Here is a 21,310-nt window from a genome sequence, read left to right as displayed (position 1 = left end):
ATAGGCTCATTGCAGGCACGGTGTGACATCTGCGTCGGTGTTGACCCCCTCTATGACGTCTGCATTTTCTCATTATCTCAACCCCCACACCATGATGCTGACTAAGTCCCTCTAAGGGTACCGTCACACATTGAAATTTTCATCGCTGCGACGGCACGATTCGTGACGTCGCAGCGTCGTATAATCATCGCTCCAGCGTCGTAGACTGCGGTCACACGTTGCAATGCCGAAGTCCCCGGGTAACCAGGGTAAACATCGGGTAACTAAGCGCAGGGCCGCGCTTAGTAACCCGATGTTTACCCTGGTTACCAGCGTAAACGTAAAAAAACAAACAGTACATACTCACCTTTCGGTGTCCTTCAGGTCCCTTGCCGTCTGCTTCCTGCTCTGAGTGCAGCCGTACAGTGAGAGCAGAGCGCAGCACCGCTGTGATCTGCTCTCACTTTCCGGCCGGCACTCAGAGCAGGAAGCAGACGGCAAGGGACCTGAAGGACACCGACGGGTGAGTATGTACGGTTTGTTTTTTTACGTTTACGCTTGTAACCAGGGTAAACATCGGGTTACTAAGCGCGGCCCTGCGCTTAGTTACCCGATGTTTACCCTGGTTACAAGCGAAGACATCGCTGGATCGCTGTCACACACAACGATCCAGCGATGTCAGCGGGTGATCAAGCGACGAAAGAAAGTTCCAAACGATCTGCTACGACGTACGATTCTCAGCAGGGTGTCTGATCGCAGTAGCGTGTCAGACACAGCGATATCGTAACGATATCGCTAGAACGTCACGAATCGTAACGTCGTAGCGATGGAAATTTCAATGTGTGACGGTACCCTAAGCTCCTGAGTTGCTGTTCCCCACAGCCAGTTATAAGCTCAGCTTGACCTGGTTCACACCCTTGATATCAGCTCCTGCTTTTCCTGATATCAGCCTTGCCTTATGCGGACAATCCTTTTGCCTGACACTTCTGCTCCTGTTCCAGACTTCCTGGTATTGATGCTGTTTGCTGATTCTTTTAGCCTCCTGTACTTGGTTTGAGCAGTCATTGTGCTGACCGATAACCCTCAAGAACTGTCAGGCTACTGCGCAGAGCCCCCGTGACGTGGCATATAGTGAGCAACACGTGGCTATAACATGCTACAAAGCTCAAACTATTTAAAACCTTGATGTTTGGATGTTGGAAAGAAAATAGATCAATAAACTAGTTTTGGTTTTCATACTATCGTTAACAAAAAAAAAGGTTAACAGGAATATTCAGAATAATGAAGAAGGGAAAACAAGCAGAACAATCATGAACTCACTGTGAGAAGACGCAGATAATGTCCCCTTCTGTCAGCTCAAATGGCAGCCCACCTGAGAACAAGAGCGAGCGTACAAGGGTTACCTCCATAACACACGATCACAGTGCTGTAAACTAAGTGCTCCGTCATGATCTACTCACCCAGAAAGAGCCAAGCGCTGTCTTTGTAATCCTGGTGCCAAGACACTGACTCCTTCACCCCAAGTTTGGCCTCGCGTGCGTTCAGCTCATTGATCAACTTTACTTTTGTTAGAGGACTACAAGAGAGGAAAGACAAGTTCTGTAATGTCTGCGATGTATATATTTAGAATTGAGAGTCCTCTATCTACTGGCTAACACGGTACCAAGATATATTTCTTTCCTGCGATGTATATGGCATTTATACATAGAACCTTCCTGTGCCGATTACTCCCATAACAGCTTAGATTGCTACCAGACATATCAGGTACTGTACGTATACGGTCTCTGTTGCTTAACTTCTTGGGACTATCACAAAGCTTTCATCCACGCTGAGATTGCTCAGTCACATGTCAGGTAGTCTCTCTATAGGGAACACTAGAAGTCATAGCGACTTTCATGCAACACTATCATGTAACTGAAGTCTCACGTGGCACGGCAGCCTATGAGACTATGACGTCGAAAGGAAGGATGCTTTGTTCATGGCCGATCACACTTGTCCTTGCTCGTGTTCTTAGCCAACTGCGGCAACCAAAACTTTGAAGAGGTATTCTCATGTTATTAAATTGCTTTAGTTACATAGCATGAAAATAAGGAAGTTTGCAATTGATTTTTCTATCTGCTGCCATTCTCCTGCAATGAGTGCTTTTATCTTTCATAGTGTAGAGCTAGTATCCATGTAGTTCGGCCGCCAGTGCCTGCCCAGACCCTGGCTGAGAGTGCGCAGCAGCTACATTCTGGGAGAGGGGATAAAGGGAACCTGTCTCCTCGGAAACCGCCATTTACCTGTAGATATAGGGTCATTCTGTACATAAATAGCATACAGTAAATTTACTTATTTCCTCCAGGAAGCTGCAGTCTCTCAGTCGTGGAGACATGCAAGGGGTGATCACAGTCACTGCTCACCATGCCCTGGTACTTTGAGTGACTGCTCACTCTGCACAGAGGACAGAAAGACCTGTCAAGGAACAGAGATAGGCCGTCGGAGATCAGCCTCGAATAGTCCAAAACACACAGTCCCCATCTGGCTTTTGACTGTATTTTCTCTGAAACACTGCAGCATTTCAGCATCAGTAATGCAGCATTTCAGCATCAGTAATGCAGCATTCCAATAGTGCAGCAAGTGTCTAATTCATTTTGCTGTGAAGGTTAGGCAGCATGAATCCGCAGACAGATTGCCTTTCATTTTTGTGAAGCATTATGTACATAAAGGTAATTCTGACATAAGTTTTTTGTTCTTTTTCTTTCCTGAGCCATATTCATAATTTTTTAGGCACTTGAAAATCAGGATTTTTGGTTGCTTACCGTAAAATCTGTTTCTCGGAGCCTTCATTGGGGGACACAGGAACCATGGGGTGTATGCTGCTGCCACTAGGAGGCTGACACTATGCACAAAAAAAGTTAGCTCCTCCTCTGCAGTGTACACCCCACTGACTGGCATTATGAACTTCAGTTAGTGAGAAAGCAGTAGAAGAAAAAACAATAAGGTTGAAATAACATAACCACAAAGATGAGAACTGTAAACATGAGAACAGTCATAGAACATAGAACCACAGAAAACTGTACAACATAGGAGGGCGCTGTGTCCCCCAATGAAGGCTCCGAGAAACAGATTTTACGGTAAGCAACCAAAAATCCTGTTTTCTCTATCGCCTCTCATTGGGGACACAGGAACCATGGAACGTCCCAAAGCAGTCCCTGGGGTGGGGAAAACAGACTTCCACCAGGTCAGAGGACTCACCACTGCCGCCTGCAGGATCCTTCTGCCCAGACTGGTGTCCGCCGAAGCATAGGTATGGACCTTGTAAAATTTGGCGAACGTGTGAATGGAAGACCAGGTTGCCGCTTTGCAAAGCTGTAGGGCGGAAGCCCTGTGGTGTACCGCCCAGGATGTGCCGACTGCCCGGATAGAGTGAGCCTTTATCCCAGGAGGGGGCACTCTCTTCTTGACCCGGTAAGCCTCCAAAATTGCCGTTCTGATCCAGCGAGCAATAGTCGCCTTGGAAGCCGGCAGGCCTCTACGCGTGCCATCAGGAATGATGAAAAGAGAATCCGTCTTCCGGAAAGCGGCCGTTCTAAGCCAGGTAGATCCTCACTGCCCTAACGAGGTCCAGCTTGTTCAATGATCGCTCCTGAGGATGAGTCGGAGCTGGACAAAAGGAAGGTAGAACGATGTCCTCGTTGAGGTGGAAGGTGGAAACCACCTTAGGAAGGAAGGAAGGCGGAGGCCTGAGGACCACCTTGTCCTGGTGGATAACCAAGAAAGGAGGTAGGCAAGAAAGGACCGCCAACTCGGAAACACGGCGGATCGAAGTGATGGCCACAAGAAAAGCCACCTTCTGAGATAGAACCGACAGGGAAAACTCCGAGAGGCTCAAAGGGGGGAACCCCTCAGAACGTCCAGCACAAACTTTAAATCCCATGAATCCACAGGGGCCCTGTACGGAGGGACAGCGTGGGCTACTCCTTGAAGGAAGGTCTTAACCTGTGGCCGAGATGATAACGTCCTCTGAAAGGGAAGGAGAGCGCAGAAACCTGGCCCTTTAGGGAACTAAGAGCGAGGCCAGAATCCAGTCCTGCCTGAAGGAAAGCCAAAATGGAAGGCAGGGAAAAGGACATAGGTGAAAAGCAGTTGGACTCGAACCAACGGAAGCAAGCCTTCCAGGTACGATAGTAGATCCTGGAAGACGAAAGCTTCCTAGCCTGGATCATAGTGTGAATCATCCGGACCGAAAGGCCGGACGTTCTTAGAACTGCGGTCTCAACAGCCACGCCGTTAAACTGAGCTGGCAGATCGGACCCAGAGACAGCAGATCGGGTCTGTCTGGAAGGCGCCAGGGGGCGTCCGCGAGAAGATTGACGATCTTCGCAAACCAAGATCTCCTGGGCCAATCCGGGGCGATTAGAATGACCGGCACCCCTTCCGCCTTGATCTTTTTCAAAAGCTTGGGAAACAAGGGCCGTGGTGGAACAGATAGGGAGCACGAACTGCAACCAAGGAATGGCCAGAGCGTCAACACCACAGCGAGAGGATCGTGGGACCTTGGGACGACCCGAGGGACCTTCCTGTTCATTCGGAACGCCGTGAGGTCCACTTCCGGAGTCCCCCATAGAAGAAAAATCTGATGGAAGACCTCCTGAAGCAAGGACCATTCCCCTGCCGCGAGGCCCTCGCGGCTTGGGAAGTCGGCGACCTAAATGTCCACGCCGGGGACATGCACCGCAGATCTCACCAGGACCGTTGCCTCCAAAGGAGGATCTTGGAAACCTAGGCTGAGAACTCTGAGTCCACCCTTAGTGGTTGACATATGCCACTGCTGTGGCATTGTCCGTCTGGATTTGAATTGGCAGACTCCTGAGAATCCTTACCCAGTGAACAAAAGACAAAAAGATGACCCGGAACTCAAGGACATTGATTGGCAGAGAGGACTCCTGCGCCGACCAACGACCCTGAAAACTCAGGTGACAAAGCCCCGCATCTCAGCCGTCGTCACCACCTGCCAGAGAACTGGAAGGAAGGATCTGCTCTGGGATATGAGAGGTGACCTCGGCCACCAGTTGAGGAACTGCTTGACCCGAGAAAAAAGCCGGATCGGACGATGCAGGGAGAAGACAGGCCTGTCCCACTGTGATAGAGTATCCTGCTGAAGAGGTCTTGAGTGAAATGGGCGAAGGGAATCGTTTCCGATGTTGCAACCAACCTCCCCAGGACCTTCATGGTCAATCGGAAAGGAGGGAAGCCGAGAACCCTGGAGCAAGCGAACTTCCCGACGAAGGAGGGATATCTTGTCTTCGGGAAGGAAGACTCTGGTACGACAAGTGTAGAAGAACATGCCTAGGTGGATCTTCCAGTCCTAGACCTGGAGGATCTACCTTAGGAGTAGCGGGAACCCCAGGAAGAAGTGGGTCTGAAGGATAGCTTCTTCTCTTAACGTGCCTGTGGCCTCTGCTGTTGGGAAAAGGAATCTGATGCCGCAAAATGACGAAAAAGGCAGAAAAGACCGAAATTGCCGCCTAGGGGGAGGTAGGCGAGGTCTGGATTGGGGGAGAAGGGAACTGGTGCCGCCGGTGGCGTCCTTAATAATTTGGTCCAGTTTGGAACCGAAAGGACGTGATCCTTGGAAAAGGCAGGCTGGTAAGGGACTTCTTTGATGACAAATCCGCCTGCCAGGCCTTGAGCCAAACGGCGCGACGGCTGGCAACATTACTGGGCGCCTGAGCGGCACAAGACGCGGCGTCCAGGGAAGCGGAAACCAAATATTCCCCGGCGTGAGTAATCTGAGTGGCAAGTTCCGCCAGCGGGTCTGGTGGAACTCTGGCTCGAATGCCCCAACGGAGTTGTTTAGCCCATTCGGAAACAGACTTCGAAACCCAAGTGGAAGCAAAGGTCGGGCATAGGGAAGACGCGAAGAAGAAAAAAAACTTGGTTCCAGAGCTCTGATAAAGATCTGTATAGATCGAAACGCGTTGCTTGTTTCCCGGTGTGTTATGGAGAGTTACTCAGCCTATGCTTTTACCATGGAATAATAAAGGATCAAGTTTTTAAATTACTGGAGCTGGAACCAAGTTTTTTTCTTCTTCTCTACTTACCACCACGTGGATCAGCGTGGAGTTCCGTGCACCTGCTATGGCTGCCTGGTGAGCTGGCTTTTGTTTGTTTTCATACGGAAGACGCGGCAGCTTCGAAGCCGACTTCACGAAGGATTCAATGATCCTATCGATGGAATCTTTCAGAGACTCCCCACAGGACAGCGTGAGGACTGTGTTGGTGGCAAGTCTAGAAGAAGACGGATCCACAGAGGGAGAAGTCATTCTCTATCGCCTCTCATTCCAGTTGGTGATGAGATCTGGAGGAAAGGGATATAAAACACCAAGGCGCTTGCCTCTTTGAAAACGTCTGGTCGAATTCTTTCTTTCTCTGGCCAGAAGCTCATTGAATTCAGGATGAGGAGCGAATACCTTGGGAGGTAGTTTAGACCGTCTAAACGAAACCGCCTGATCTGCGGGTTCCGTAGAGGAATCTTTGATGCCACAGGTCTGATTGGTCGCTCCAATGAGGCTTTAAACCATATCCCTCATGCTAGCGATTTGGTTCGAATCCGGCCCCAAATTATCCTCCGAAGGACCAGGGAGAAGTCGACCACAGAGGACTGTGGGGCGAGATGGACCGAGAAGAGAACTCAGACCGGCGTTCCTGTCTGGATCTTTAGCGGCCTGTATTGGAAGTCTCGGACGGAGCTTCTTGCAACCCGCTGGCTACTACGGAAGTCTGCAGGGGCAACCGATCGAGCACGGACACAAGGGTCTGGGACACCCGTGTGAGATCCGCTACTGATCGAGACAGAGAGGAGGCCCAGCCTGGGGTGGGGACTTCGCTCTCAGGTGGAACAGCAGGGGGGTCCTGGGCGGTGAGCACAATGTGGGTTGCTGCAGGCATGCTTGAGGGGAGCTTGCGGTTACAAGACGAACACGCAAAGTGTTTCACTAAGGCACAGGAAGAAGGGAAAAGGTAGGAGGCTGGGAGCGACCTCCCTTAAAATTAGACCGAACGGGCCCGAGGAAAATGACAGAAGGTTAGGCGACAGGGGGGCAGGGGAGAGTGTCAGTCTGCAGTGCAGAGCTACTCACGGCAGACGCTGCAGTTTCCGGATGGAAGGCTGCAAGGCTTGAAGATGCTCCTCAGGAACGATAGCCCCTAGGAGAACAGGCAGTCACATCTGGGGCACCCTCTTGTTCGAAACTCGCTGCAGGCCTGACAGAACAGCAGTGGGGAGATGCGAGGACGCCAGGAATTTGCGCTCTTAAGATGGGTGAAGAAAAGCGTTCCTGGCACTGAAATAAGAACCTGCGGCTGCATGGGGAGTGGTGGGCAGAGCTAACCGCCAAGCCAGGAGCACCAAGATGGTGCCAGTGGGCGGAGCTCGCCGATGATAGTCAGGCGGGAGAAAAGCCCGCCGGAGGGAAAGGAAGTGGGAGGAGTCGCGGCGCCGGAAGTAGGCCCTGGTAGAAGCCGGGGCCTAAATTTGAGGCCGGCGGCCACCAGGAAGGGCCGTGGCGCCAGGGAGAAGTGTGGACGCCGGGAAAAACGGCGCAGTTGCCTGCAAGGCCACCGCGCCATGACAAAAAGGCACAGTGCGGCCGCAGGAGAAGGCGGCACAGTTGCCTACAAGGCCCCCCACGCCGGGATAGAAAGCAGTGCGGCCACAGGAGAAAGCGGTGCGGCTGCCTGCAAGACAGCCACGCCATTTCAGAAAAGAATAGTGCGGCTGCAGAAGGAAAGCGGCCAGAACACAGTGCGGCAGGAAAAAGGCAGCACGGTAGCCTGTTAGGCCACCGCGCCAGACTAAGGGATGCGGCCGCCGAAGGAAGTACTGCCACGCGTGGGGCCAATAAGGTGCCGACCAGGCCAAGGCAGCCTGAAAAAAACTCTGCGCAGCACTGTGAAATAGTGGCAACTGCCGGATCCCAAAGGACCCCCCAATGACCACCCCGGATCTGACGAGGGTAAGGGTAAGTGGAATACTCACCTAACACATCCCACGCCGTCCTTACTAACCTCAATCCGGGGAAGATATCAGACGTCCAGGGAGCTGATGGACGTCCTCGTCTCACCGACAGGCTCTGGTGGGCGAGTGGGTGGGGGACGGAGCTAGGACCGGACTTCTAAGCACGTTTGTGTGCTAGAATCTTGGTCCTGCTGTGGGATCTATGAGGATACAGGGTGGCAGTACACGCCGTACTCATAGTCCATAAGGTGTGACTGTTCACCCTGTATCCCTCCGGAAAATCTGAAAAGGAACGACGCACATTGAGGTAGATAAGGGTCTAATGAAAGACCCGTGTCCACCTCCTACTGACACTAAGCTAAACTGAAGTGCATTATGCCAGTCGGTGGGGTGTACACTGCAGAGGAGGAGCTAACTTTTTTTGTGCGTAGTGTCAGCCTCCTAGTGGCAGCAGCATACACCCCATGGTTCCTGTGTCCCCCAATGAGAGGCGATAGAGAAACATTTTTTCTTTTTACAATAATTGTTAGTCGCATCAGGGAACTTTGATGGCATCAATAATATACCGTACTGCCTTCATAGTGCAATGCATTACCCAAACTCTCAGTATTTTACAGACAGGCAGCCTAGGAGACCATGCCTCTATCACAATCAATCATGCTGTGATCTTTGGCAGAACAGTCTGCTATTGATTGACCTCCAGCTTCCTTACGATCCCATTATAGGAAGCTGATGGATCTCGCTCTGCCACACTCCTTACATGCGCTATTTAGCTGCTGAAGAGCACTGACAGCACTCGCTCCTCGCCGCTTTCTTGTCCTAACTGTGGGGAGCCAGCACTGATCGCTGTAGGGAACTCTGCAATCATGACGGGTGAACATGAACTGCCTTGCCACATCCTTATGGAAAGTGACACAATCCATTATGATCTGAAAACACAGTGGAATGAAGGGAATGGGTTTATAATTTAAGCACCGTGTCCTGAGAAATTTGCGGACAGATCCCCTCTAAAGTTCAAAGGTCCATTTACACCACACGACCATCGTGAATGCACTTTTCATGGGTGAAATGATCTTTTGAGCTCCACAAAATAAATTGTTCTTGGAGGTGCATTGTCTGACACAAACAGGACTCGTGCTGGCAAGAAGAATGGCAGTCAATGCGCACTGACCGATATATTACAGATTAGTCAGTGCGTATTGAAGCGGGGTCAGCCTATGTAAGCAACTGCCAAGTACGATGCCGTCTATTTAAGTAAATCTGAGAACTTAGGCTCCGGTGCACACTTGCTTGCTCTTCCTACCTAAAAGCTGAGCAGGTACACTGGCAAGAAAGGTACCAAGAAAAAGCAGTCACATTGTGACACCTACAGGCAACATATTTGAAAACCCCACCTGCCGTGTGGGCACCACCTTGGTTGGATGCAACTGCAGCTCCGTGAGCTCTTATCCAAATAAGTCTAGAGGAACCAGACCCTAGGTTTTCCCCATATAAAGTACAGCCAGCATTTTACTATTACTACATTCTAGCATGTCCCCTAATCGCTCTGCAAGACACAAATAAGGGCTTTTCTTATACTGCCCTATGGTGCAGTCTGGTCTGACGGGTGTCTCTGGTCTTGATCTGCAGCCTCCCCTCTTGCCTTCTTGCGATCCTCGCCCTCCTTCCCCGTTTCGTGTGGATAAAGAATCTTTATATGAGGGCGTACTGGAGAACTGAATATGAGGGCGTACTGGAGAACTGAATATGAGGGCGTACTGGAGAACTGAATATGAGGGCGTACTGGAGAACTGAATATGAGGGCGTACTGGAGCACTGTATATGACGGCGTACTGGAGCACTGTATATGACGGCGTACTGGAGCACTGTATATGACGGCGTACTGGAGCACTGTATATGACGGCGTACTGGAGCACTGTATATGACGGCGTACTGGAGCACTGTATATGGGGCGTACTGGAGCACTGTATATGGGGCGTACTGGAGCACTGTATATGACGGCGTACTGGAGCACTGTATATGACGGCGTACTGGAGCACTGTATATGACGGCGTTCTGGAGCACTGTATATGACGGCGTACTGGAGCACTGTATATGACGGCGTACTGGAGCACTGTATATGGGGCATACTGGAGCACTGTATATGGGGTGTACTGGAGCACTGTATATGGGGTGTACTGGAGCACTGTATATGGGGCGTACTGGAGCACTGTATATGAGGGCGTACTGGAGCACTGTATATGAGGCGTACTGGAGCACTGTATATGAGGGCGTACTGGAGAACTGTATATGAGGGCGTACTGGAGAACTGTATATGAGGGCGTACTGGAGCACTGTATATGGGGCGTACAGTACAGTATGAGGGCGTACTGGAGCACTGTATATGGGGCGTAGTTGAGCACTGTATATGGGGCGTACTGGAGCACTGTATATGGGGTGTACAGTACTGTATATGAGGGCGTACTGGAGCACTGTATATGGGGCATACTGGAGCACTGTATATGAGGGCGTACTGGAGCACTGTATATGACGGCGTACTGGAACACTGTATATGACGGCGTACTGGAGCACTGTATATGACGGCGTACTGGAGCACTGTATATGACGGCGTACTGGAGCACTGTATATGAGGGCGTACTGGAGCACTGTATATGAGGGCGTACTGGAGCACTGTATATAGGGCGTACTGGAGCACTGTATATGGGGCATACTGGAGCACTGTATATGGGGCGTACTGGAGCACTGTATATGAGGGCGTACTGGAGCACTGTATATAGGGCGTACTGGAGCACTGTATATGAGGGCGTACTGGAGCACTGTATATGAGGGCGTACTAGAGAACTGCATATGAGGGCGTACTAGAGCACTGCATATGAGGGCGTACTAGAGCACTGCATATGAGGGCGTACTAGAGCACTGCATATGAGGGCGTACTAGAGCACTGCATATGAGGGCGTACTGGAGAACTGAATATGAGGGCGTAGTGGAGCACTGTATATGGGGCGTAGTGGAGCACTGTATATGGGGCGTACTGGAGCTCTGTATATGGGGCGTACAGTACTGTATATGAGGGCGTACTGGAGCACTGTATATGACGGCGTACTGGAGCACTGTATATAGGGCGTACTGGAGCACTGTATATGGGGCGTACTGGAGCACTGTATATGAGGGCGTACTGGAGCACTGTATATGAGGGCGTACTGGAGCACTGTATATGAGGGCGTACTGGAGCACTGTATATGGGGCGTACTGGAGCACTGTATATGACGGCGTACTGGAGCACTGTATATGACGGCGTACTGGAGCACTGTATATGAGGGTGTACTGGAGCATTGTATATGAGGGTGTACTGGAGCACTGTATATGAGGGCGTACTGGAGCACTGTATATGGGGCGTACTGGAGCACTGTATATGGGGCGTACTGGAGCACTGTATATGAGGCGTACTGGAGCACTGTATATGAGGCGTACTGGAGCACTGTATATGAGGCGTACTGGAGCACTGTATATGAGGGCGTACTGGAAAACTGTATATGAGGGCGTACTGGAGCACTGTATATGGGGCGTACAGTACGAGGGCGTACTGGAGCACTGTATATGGGGCGTAGTTGAGCACTGTATATGGGGCGTACTGGAGCACTGTATATGGGGTGTACAGTACTGTATATGAGGGCGTTCTGGAGCACTGTATATGGGGCATACTGGAGCACTGTATATGAGGGCGTACTGGAGCACTGTATATGAGGGCGTACTGGAGCACTGTATATGACGGCGTACTGGAGCACTGTATATGGGGCGTACTGGAGCACTGTATATGGGGCGTACTGGAGCACTGTATATGGGGCGTACTGGAGCACTGTATATAGGGCGTACTGGAGCACTGTATATAGGGCGTACTGGAGCACTGTATATGAGGGCGTACTGGAGCACTGTATATGAGGGCGTACTGGAGCACTGTATATGAGGGCGTACTGGAGCACTGTATTTGAGGGTGTATTGGAGCACTGTATATGGGGCGTACTGGAGCACTGTATATGAGGGTGTACTGGAGCACTGTATATGGGGCGTACTGGAGCACTGTATATGGGGCGTCCTGGGAACTGTATATGAGGGCGTACAGGAGCACTGTATATGAGGGCATACTGGAGCACTGTATATGACGGCGTACTGGAGCACTGTATATGACGGCGTACTGGAGCACTGTATATGACGGCGTACTGGAGCACTGTATATGACGGCGTACTGGAGCACTGTATATGACGGCGTACTGGAGCACTGTATATGACGGCATACTGGAGCACTGTATATGACGGCGTACTGGAGCACTGTATATGACGGCATACTGGAGCACTGTATATGACGGCGTACTGGAGCACTGTATATGACGGCGTACTGGAGCACTGTATATGACGGCGTACTGGAGCACTGTATATGAGGGCGTACTGGAGAACTGTACAATCATGGCCAAAAGTTTTGAGAATGACACCAAAATTATATTTTCACATGATCTGCTGCCCTCTGGTTTTTATTAGTGTTTGTCTGATGTTTATATCACATACAGAAATATAATTGCAATCATATTATGAGTACCAATAGGTTATATTGACAGTTAGAATGTGTTAATGCAGCAAGTCAATATTTGCAGTGTTGACCCTTCTTCTTCAAGACCTCTGCAATTCTCCCTGGCATGCTCTCAATCAACTTCTGGACCAAATCCTGACTGATAGCAGTCCATTCTTGCATAATCAATGCTTGCATTTTGCCAGAATTTGTTGGTTTTTGTTTGTCCACCCGTCTCTTGATGATTGACCACAATTTCTCAATGGGATTAAGATCTGGGGAGTTTCCAGGCCATGGACCCAAAATTTCTATGTTTTGTTCCATGAGCCATTTAGTTATCACCTTTGCTTTATGGCAAGGTGCTCCATCATGCTGGAAAAGGCATTGTTGAACGCCAAACTGCTCTTGGACGGTTGGGAGAAGTTGCTCTTGGAGGACATTCTGGTACCATTCTTTATTCATGGCTGTGTTTTTAGGCAATACTGTGAGTGAGCCGATTCCCTTGGCTGAGAAGCAACCCCACACATGAATTGTTTCAGGATGCTTTACAGTTGGCATGAGACAAGACTGGTGGTAGCACTCACCTCTTCTTCTCCAAATAAGCTGTTTTCCAGATGTCCCAAACAATCGAAAAGGGGATTCATCAGAGAAAATGACTTTGCCCCAGTCCTCAGCAGTCCACTCCCTGTACCTTTTGCAGAATATCAGTTGGTCCCTGATGTTTTTTCTGGAGAGAAGTGGCTTCTTTGCTGCCCTCCTTGAAACCAGGCCTTGCTCAAAGTGTCTCCGCCTCACAGTGCGTGCAGAAGCACTCACACCAGCCTGCTGCCATTCCTGAGCAAGCTCGGCACTGCTGGTAGTCCGATCCCGCAGCTGAAACAGTTTTAAGATACGGTCCTGCCGCTTGCTGGTCTTTCTTGGGCACCCTGGAGCCTTTTTGACAACAATGGAAGCGCTCTCCTTGAAGTTCTTGATGATGCGATAGATTGTTGACTGAGGTGCAATCTTTGTAGCTGCGATACTCTTCCCTGTTAGGCCATTTTTGTGCAGTGCAATGATGGCTGCACGTGTTTCTTTAGAGATAACCATGGTTAACTGAAGAGAAACAATGATACCAAGCACCAGCCTCCTTTTAAAGTGTCCAGTGATGTCATTCTTACTTAATCATGACTGATTGATCGCCAGCCCTGTCCTCATCAACACCCACACCTGTGTTAATGGATCAATCACTAAAACGATGTTAGATGCTCCTTTTAAGGCAGGACTGCAATGATGTTGAAATGTGTTTTGGGGGTTAAAGTTCATTTTCTGAGCAAATATTGACTTTGCAAGTACAGTAATTGCTGTTAAGCTGATCACTCTGACATTCAGGAGTATATGCAAATAGCCATTAGAAAAAATGAAGCAGTAGACTTTGGAAAAATTAATATTTGTCTCATTCTCAAAATTTTTGTCCATGACTGTATATGGGGCGTAGAGTATATGAGGGCGTACTGGAGCACTGTATATGGGGCGTACTGGAGCACTGTATATGGGGCGTACTGGAGCACTGTATATGAGAACGTACTGGAGCACTGTATATGGGGCGTACTGGACCACTGTATATGAGAGCGTACTGGAGCACTGTATATGAGAGCGTACTGGAGCACTGTATATGAGAGCGTACTGGAGCACTGTATATGAGAGCGTACTGGAGCACTGTATATGAGAGCGTACTGGAGCACTGTATATGAGAGCGTACTGGAGCACTGTATATGGGGCGTACTGGAGCACTGTATATGAGAACGTACTGGAGCACTGTATATGGGGCGTACTGGACCACTGTATATGAGAGCGTACTGGAGCACTGTATATGGGGCGTACTGGAGCACTGTATATGAGAACGTACTGGAGCACTGTATATGGGGCGTACTGGAGCACTGTATATGAGAACGTACTGGAGCACTGTATATGGGGCGTACTGGACCACTGTATATGAGAACGTACTGGAGCACTGTATATGGGGCGTACTGGACCACTGTATATGAGAGCGTACTGGAGCACTGTATATGAGAGCGTACTGGAGCACTGTATATGAGAGCGTACTGGAGCACTGTATATGGGGCGTACTGGAGCACTGTATATGAGGGCGTACTGGAGCACTGTATATGAGGGCGTACTGGAGCACTGTATATGAGGGCGTACTGGAGCACTGTATATGAGGGCGTACTGGAGCACTGTATATGAGGGCGTACTGGAGCACTGTATATGAGGGCGTACTGGAGCACTGTATATGAGGGCGTACTGGAGCACTGTATATGAGGGCGTACTGGAGCACTGTATATGAGGGCGTACTGGAGCACTGTATATGAGGGCGTACTGGAGCACTGTATATGAGGGCGTACTGGAGCACTGTATATGAGGGTGTATTGGAGCACTGTATATGGGGCGTACTGGAGCACTGTATATGAGGGTGTACTGGAGCACTGTATATGAGAGCGTACTGGAGCACTGTATATGGGGCGTACTGGAGCACTGTATATGAGGGCGTACTGGAGCACTGTATATGGGGCGTAGAGTATATGAGGGCGTACTGGAGCACTGTATATGGGGCGTACTGGAGCACTGTATATGGGGCGTACTGGAGCACTGTATATGGGGCATACTGGAGCACTGTATATGAGAACGTACTGGAGCACTGTATATGGGGTGTACTGGACCACTGTATATGAGAGCGTACTGGAGCACTGTATATGAGAGCGTACTGGAGCACTGTATATGAGAACGTACTGGAGCACTGTATATGAGAACGTACTGGAGCACTGTATATGGGGCGTACTGGAGCACTGTATACAAGGGCGTACTGGAGCACTGTATACAAGGGCGTACTGGAGCACTGTATATGGGGCGTACTGGACCACTGTATATGAGAGCGTACTGGAGCACTGTATATGGGGCGTACTGGAGCACTGTATATGAGAGCGTACTGGAGCACTGTATATGGGGCGTACAGCACTGTATATGAGGGCGTACTGGAGCACTGTATATGAGAACGTACTGGAGCACTGTATATGGGGCGTACTGGAGCACTGTATATGGGGCGTACTGGAGCACTGTATATGGGGCGTACTGGAGCACTGTATATGGGGCCTACTGGAGCACTGTATATGGGGCATACTGGAGCACTGTATATGGGGCATACTGGAGCACTGTATATGGGGGCGTACTGGAGCACTGTATATGACGGCGTACTGGAGCACTGTATATGACGGCGTACTGGAGCACTGTATATGACGGCGTACTGGAGCACTGTATATGACGGCGTACTGGAGCACTGTATATGACGGCGTACTGGAGCACTGTATATGACGGCGTACTGGAGCACTGTATATGACGGCGTACTGGAGCACTGTATATGACGGCGTACTGGAGCACTGTATATGACGGCGTACTGGAGCACTGTATATGAGGGCGTACTGGAGAACTGTACAATCATGGCCAAAAGTTTTGAGAATGACACCAAAATTATATTTTCACATGATCTGCTGCCCTCTGGTTTTTATTAGTGTTTGTCTGATGTTTATATCACATACAGAAATATAATTGCAATCATATTATGAGTACCAATAGGTTATATTGACAGTTAGAATGTGTTAATGCAGCAAGTCAATATTTGCAGTGTTGACCCTTCTTCTTCAAGACCTCTGCAATTCTCCCTGGCATGCTCTCAATCAACTTCTGGACCAAATCCTGACTGATAGCAGTCCATTCTTGCATAATCAATGCTTGCATTTTGCCAGAATTTGTTGGTTTTTGTTTGTCCACCCGTCTCTTGATGATTGACCACAATTTCTCAATGGGATTAAGATCTGGGGAGTTTCCAGGCCATGGACCCAAAATTTCTATGTTTTGTTCCATGAGCCATTTAGTTATCACCTTTGCTTTATGGCAAGGTGCTCCATCATGCTGGAAAAGGCATTGTTGAACGCCAAACTGCTCTTGGACGGTTGGGAGAAGTTGCTCTTGGAGGACATTCTGGTACCATTCTTTATTCATGGCTGTGTTTTTAGGCAATACTGTGAGTGAGCCGATTCCCTTGGCTGAGAAGCAACCCCACACATGAATTGTTTCAGGATGCTTTACAGTTGGCATGAGACAAGACTGGTGGTAGCACTCACCTCTTCTTCTCCAAATAAGCTGTTTTCCAGATGTCCCAAACAATCGAAAAGGGGATTCATCAGAGAAAATGACTTTGCCCCAGTCCTCAGCAGTCCACTCCCTGTACCTTTTGCAGAATATCAGTTGGTCCCTGATGTTTTTTCTGGAGAGAAGTGGCTTCTTTGCTGCCCTCCTTGAAACCAGGCCTTGCTCAAAGTGTCTCCGCCTCACAGTGCGTGCAGAAGCACTCACACCAGCCTGCTGCCATTCCTGAGCAAGCTCGGCACTGCTGGTAGTCCGATCCCGCAGCTGAAACAGTTTTAAGATACGGTCCTGCCGCTTGCTGGTCTTTCTTGGGCACCTTGGAGCCTTTTTGACAACAATGGAAGCGCTCTCCTTGAAGTTCTTGATGATGCGATAGATTGTTGACTGAGGTGCAATCTTTGTAGCTGCGATACTCTTCCCTGTTAGGCCATTTTTGTGCAGTGCAATGATGGCTGCACGTGTTTCTTTAGAGATAACCATGGTTAACTGAAGAGAAACAATGATACCAAGCACCAGCCTCCTTTTAAAGTGTCCAGTGATGTCATTCTTACTTAATCGTGACTGATTGATCGCCAGCCCTGTCCTCATCAACACCCACACCTGTGTTAATGGATCAATCACTAAAACGATGTTAGATGCTCCTTTTAAGGCAGGACTGCAATGATGTTGAAATGTGTTTTGGGGGTTAAAGTTCATTTTCTGAGCAAATATTGACTTTGCAAGTACAGTAATTGCTGTTAAGCTGATCACTCTGACATTCAGGAGTATATGCAAATAGCCATTAGAAAAAATGAAGCAGTAGACTTTGGAAAAATTAATATTTGTCTCATTCTCAAAATTTTTGTCCATGACTGTATATGGGGCGTAGAGTATATGAGGGCGTACTGGAGCACTGTATATGGGGCGTACTGGAGCACTGTATATGGGGCGTACTGGAGCACTGTATATGAGAACGTACTGGAGCACTGTATATGGGGCGTACTGGACCACTGTATATGAGAGCGTACTGGAGCACTGTATATGAGAGCGTACTGGAGCACTGTATATGAGAGCGTACTGGAGCACTGTATATGAGAGCGTACTGGAGCACTGTATATGAGAGCGTACTGGAGCACTGTATATGAGAGCGTACTGGAGCACTGTATATGAGAGCGTACTGGAGCACTGTATATGGGGCGTACTGGAGCACTGTATATGAGAACGTACTGGAGCACTGTATATGGGGCGTACTGGAGCACTGTATATAGGGCGTACTGGAGCACTGTATATGAGGGCGTACTGGAGCACTGTATATGAGGGCGTACTGGAGCACTGTATATGAGGGTGTATTGGAGCACTGTATATGGGGCGTACTGGAGCACTGTATATGAGGGTGTACTGGAGCACTGTATATGAGAGCGTACTGGAGCACTGTATATGGGGCGTACTGGAGCACTGTATACGAGGGCGTACTGGAGCACTGTATATGGGGCGTAGAGTATATGAGGGCGTACTGGAGCACTGTATATGGGGCGTACTGGAGCACTGTATATGGGGCGTACTGGAGCACTGTATATGGGGCATACTGGAGCACTGTATATGAGAACGTACTGGAGCACTGTATATGGGGTGTACTGGACCACTGTATATGAGAGCGTACTGGAGCACTGTATATGAGAGCGTACTGGAGCACTGTATATGAGAACGTACTGGAGCACTGTATATGAGAACGTACTGGAGCACTGTATATGGGGCGTACTGGAGCACTGTATACAAGGGCGTACTGGAGCACTGTATACAAGGGCGTACTGGAGCACTGTATATGGGGCGTACTGGACCACTGTATATGAGAGCGTACTGGAGCACTGTATATGGGGCGTACTGGAGCACTGTATATGAGAGCGTACTGGAGCACTGTATATGGGGCGTACAGCACTGTATATGAGGGCGTACTGGAGCACTGTATATGAGAACGTACTGGAGCACTGTATATGGGGCGTACTGGAGCACTGTATATGGGGCGTACTGGAGCACTGTATATGGGGCGTACTGGAGCACTGTATATGGGGCGTACTGGAGCACTGTATATGGGGCCTACTGGAGCACTGTATATGGGGCATACTGGAGCACTGTATATGGGGCGTACTGGAGCACTGTATACAAGGGCGTACTGGAGCACTGTATACAAGGGCGTACTGGAGCACTGTATATGGGGCGTACTGGACCACTGTATATGAGAGCGTACTGGAGCACTGTATATGGGGCGTACTGGAGCACTGTATATGAGAGCGTACTGGAGCACTGTATATGGGGCGTACAGCACTGTATATGAGGGCGTACTGGAGCACTGTATATGAGAACGTACTGGAGCACTGTATATGGGGCGTACTGGAGCACTGTATATGGGGCGTACTGGAGCACTGTATATGGGGCGTACTGGAGCACTGTATATGGGGCGTACTGGAGCACTGTATATGGGGCGTACTGGAGCACTGTATATGGGGCGTACTGGAGCACTGTATATGGGGCGTACTGGAGCACTGTATATGGGGCGTACTGGAGCACTGTATATGGGGCGTACTGGAGCACTGTATATGGGGCGTACTGGAGCACTGTATATGGGGCGTACTGGAGCACTGTATATGGGGCGTACTGGAGCACTGTATATGGGGCGTACTGGAGCACTGTATATGGGGCGTACTGGAGCACTGTATATGAGAACGTACTGGAGCACTGTATATGGGGCGTACTGGAGCACTGTATATGGGGCCTACTGGAGCACTGTATATGGGGCGTACTGGAGCACTGTATATGGGGCGTACTGGAGCACTGTATATGAGAACGTACTGGAGCACTGTATATGGGGCGTACTGGAGCACTGTATATGGGGCGTACTGGAGCACTGTATATGGGGCGTACTGGAGCACTGTATATGAGAACGTACTGGAGCACTGTATATGGGGCGTACTGGAGCACTGTATATGGGGCGTACTGGAGCACTGTATATGGGGCGTACTGGAGCACTGTATATGGGGCGTACTGGAGCACTGTATATGGGGCGTACTGGAGCACTGTATATGAGAACGTACTGGAGCACTGTATATGAGAACGTACTGGAGCACTGTATATGGGGCGTACTGGAGCACTGTATATGACGGCGTACTGGAGCACTGTACAGTGCCTACAAGTAGTATTCAACCCCCTGCAGATTTATCAGGTTTCATAAGATGCAAATAAGTTAGAGCCTTCAAACTTCAAACAAGAGCAGGATTTATTAACAGATGCATAAATCTTACAAACCAAAAAGTTTTGTTGCTCAGTTAAATTTTTATAAATTTTAAACATAAAAATGTGGGTCAATTATTATTCAACCCCTAGGTTTAATATTTTGTGGAATAACCTTTGTTTGCAATTACAGCTAATAATCGTCTTTTATAAGACCTGATCAGGCCGGCACAGGTCTCTGGAGTTATCTTGGCCCACTCCTCCATGCAGATCTTCTCCAAGTTATCTAGGTTCTTTGGGTGTCTCATGTGGACTTTAATCTTGAGCTCCTTCCACAAGTTTTCAATTGTGTTAAGGTCAGGAGACTGACTAGGCCACTGCAACACCTTGTTTTTTTGCCTCTTGAACCAGGCCTTGGTTTTCTTGGCTGTGTGCTTTGGGTCGTTGTCTTGTTGGAAGATGAAATGACGACCCATCTTAAGATCCTTGATGGAGGAGCGGAGGTTCTTGGCCAAAATCTCCAGGTAGGTCGTGCTATCCATCTTCCCATGGATGCGGACCAGATGGCCAGGTCCCTTGGCTGAGAAACAGCCCCACAGCATGATGCTGCCACCACCATGATTGACTGTAGGGATGGTATTCTTGGGGTCGTATGCAGTGCCATCCAGTCTCCAAACGTCACGTGTGTGGTTGGCACCAAAGATCTCGATCTTGGTCTCAACAGACCAGAGAACCTTGAACCAGTCAGTCTCAGAGTCCTCCAAGTGATCATGAGCAAACTGTAGACGAGCCTTGACATGACGCTTTGAAAGTAAAGGTACCTTACGGGCTCGTCTGGAACGGAGACCATTGCGGTGGAGTACGTTACTTATGGTATTGACTGAAACCAATGTCCCCACTGCCATGAGATCTTCCCGGAGCTCCTTCCTTGTTGTCCTTGGGTTAGCCTTGACTCTTCGGACAAGCCTGGCCTCGGCACGGGAGGAAACTTTCAAAGGCTGTCCAGGCCGTGGAAGGCTAACAGTAGTTCCATAAGCCTTCCACTTCCGGATGATGCTCCCAACAGTGGAGACAGGTAGGCCCAACTCCTTGGAAAGGGTTTTGTACCCCTTGCCAGCCTTGTGACCCTCCACGCTCTTGTCTCTGATGGCCTTGGAATGCTCCTTTGTCTTTCCCATGTTGACCATGTTTGAGTGCTGTTCACAAGTTTGGGGAGGGTCTTAAATAGTCAGAAAAGGCTGGAAAAAGATAATTAATCCAAACATGTGAAGCTCATTGTTCTTTGTGCCTGAACTACTTCTTAATACTTTAGGGGAACCAAACAGAATTCTGGTGGGTTGAGGGGTTGAATAATAAATGACCCTCTGAAAAGACTTTTCACAA

The 21,310-nt window shown here is 49.4% G+C and overlaps 1 protein-coding gene across 1 annotated transcript in view; it reads right to left on the bottom strand.

Moving 5' to 3' along the window:
- RBMX2 (RNA binding motif protein X-linked 2) overlaps window positions 1-21,310 on the bottom strand; it is a 37,444-nt gene that overhangs the window by 7,808 nt on the left and 8,326 nt on the right. Inside the window, exons 2-3 of the mRNA XM_077283403.1 lie at window positions 1,440-1,555; window positions 1,300-1,351 (exon numbers count right to left, since the gene is read on the bottom strand). Of these exons, the coding sequence (XP_077139518.1) occupies window positions 1,300-1,351; window positions 1,440-1,555 (168 nt within the window). The remainder of the gene's footprint in view (window positions 1-1,299; window positions 1,352-1,439; window positions 1,556-21,310) is intronic.

The sequence above is a fragment of the Ranitomeya variabilis genome, chromosome 2, assembly GCF_051348905.1.
Source record: "Ranitomeya variabilis isolate aRanVar5 chromosome 2, aRanVar5.hap1, whole genome shotgun sequence".
Classification (NCBI taxonomy): domain Eukaryota; kingdom Metazoa; phylum Chordata; class Amphibia; order Anura; family Dendrobatidae; genus Ranitomeya; species Ranitomeya variabilis.
This window is presented reverse-complemented; position numbering and strand designations above follow the sequence as displayed.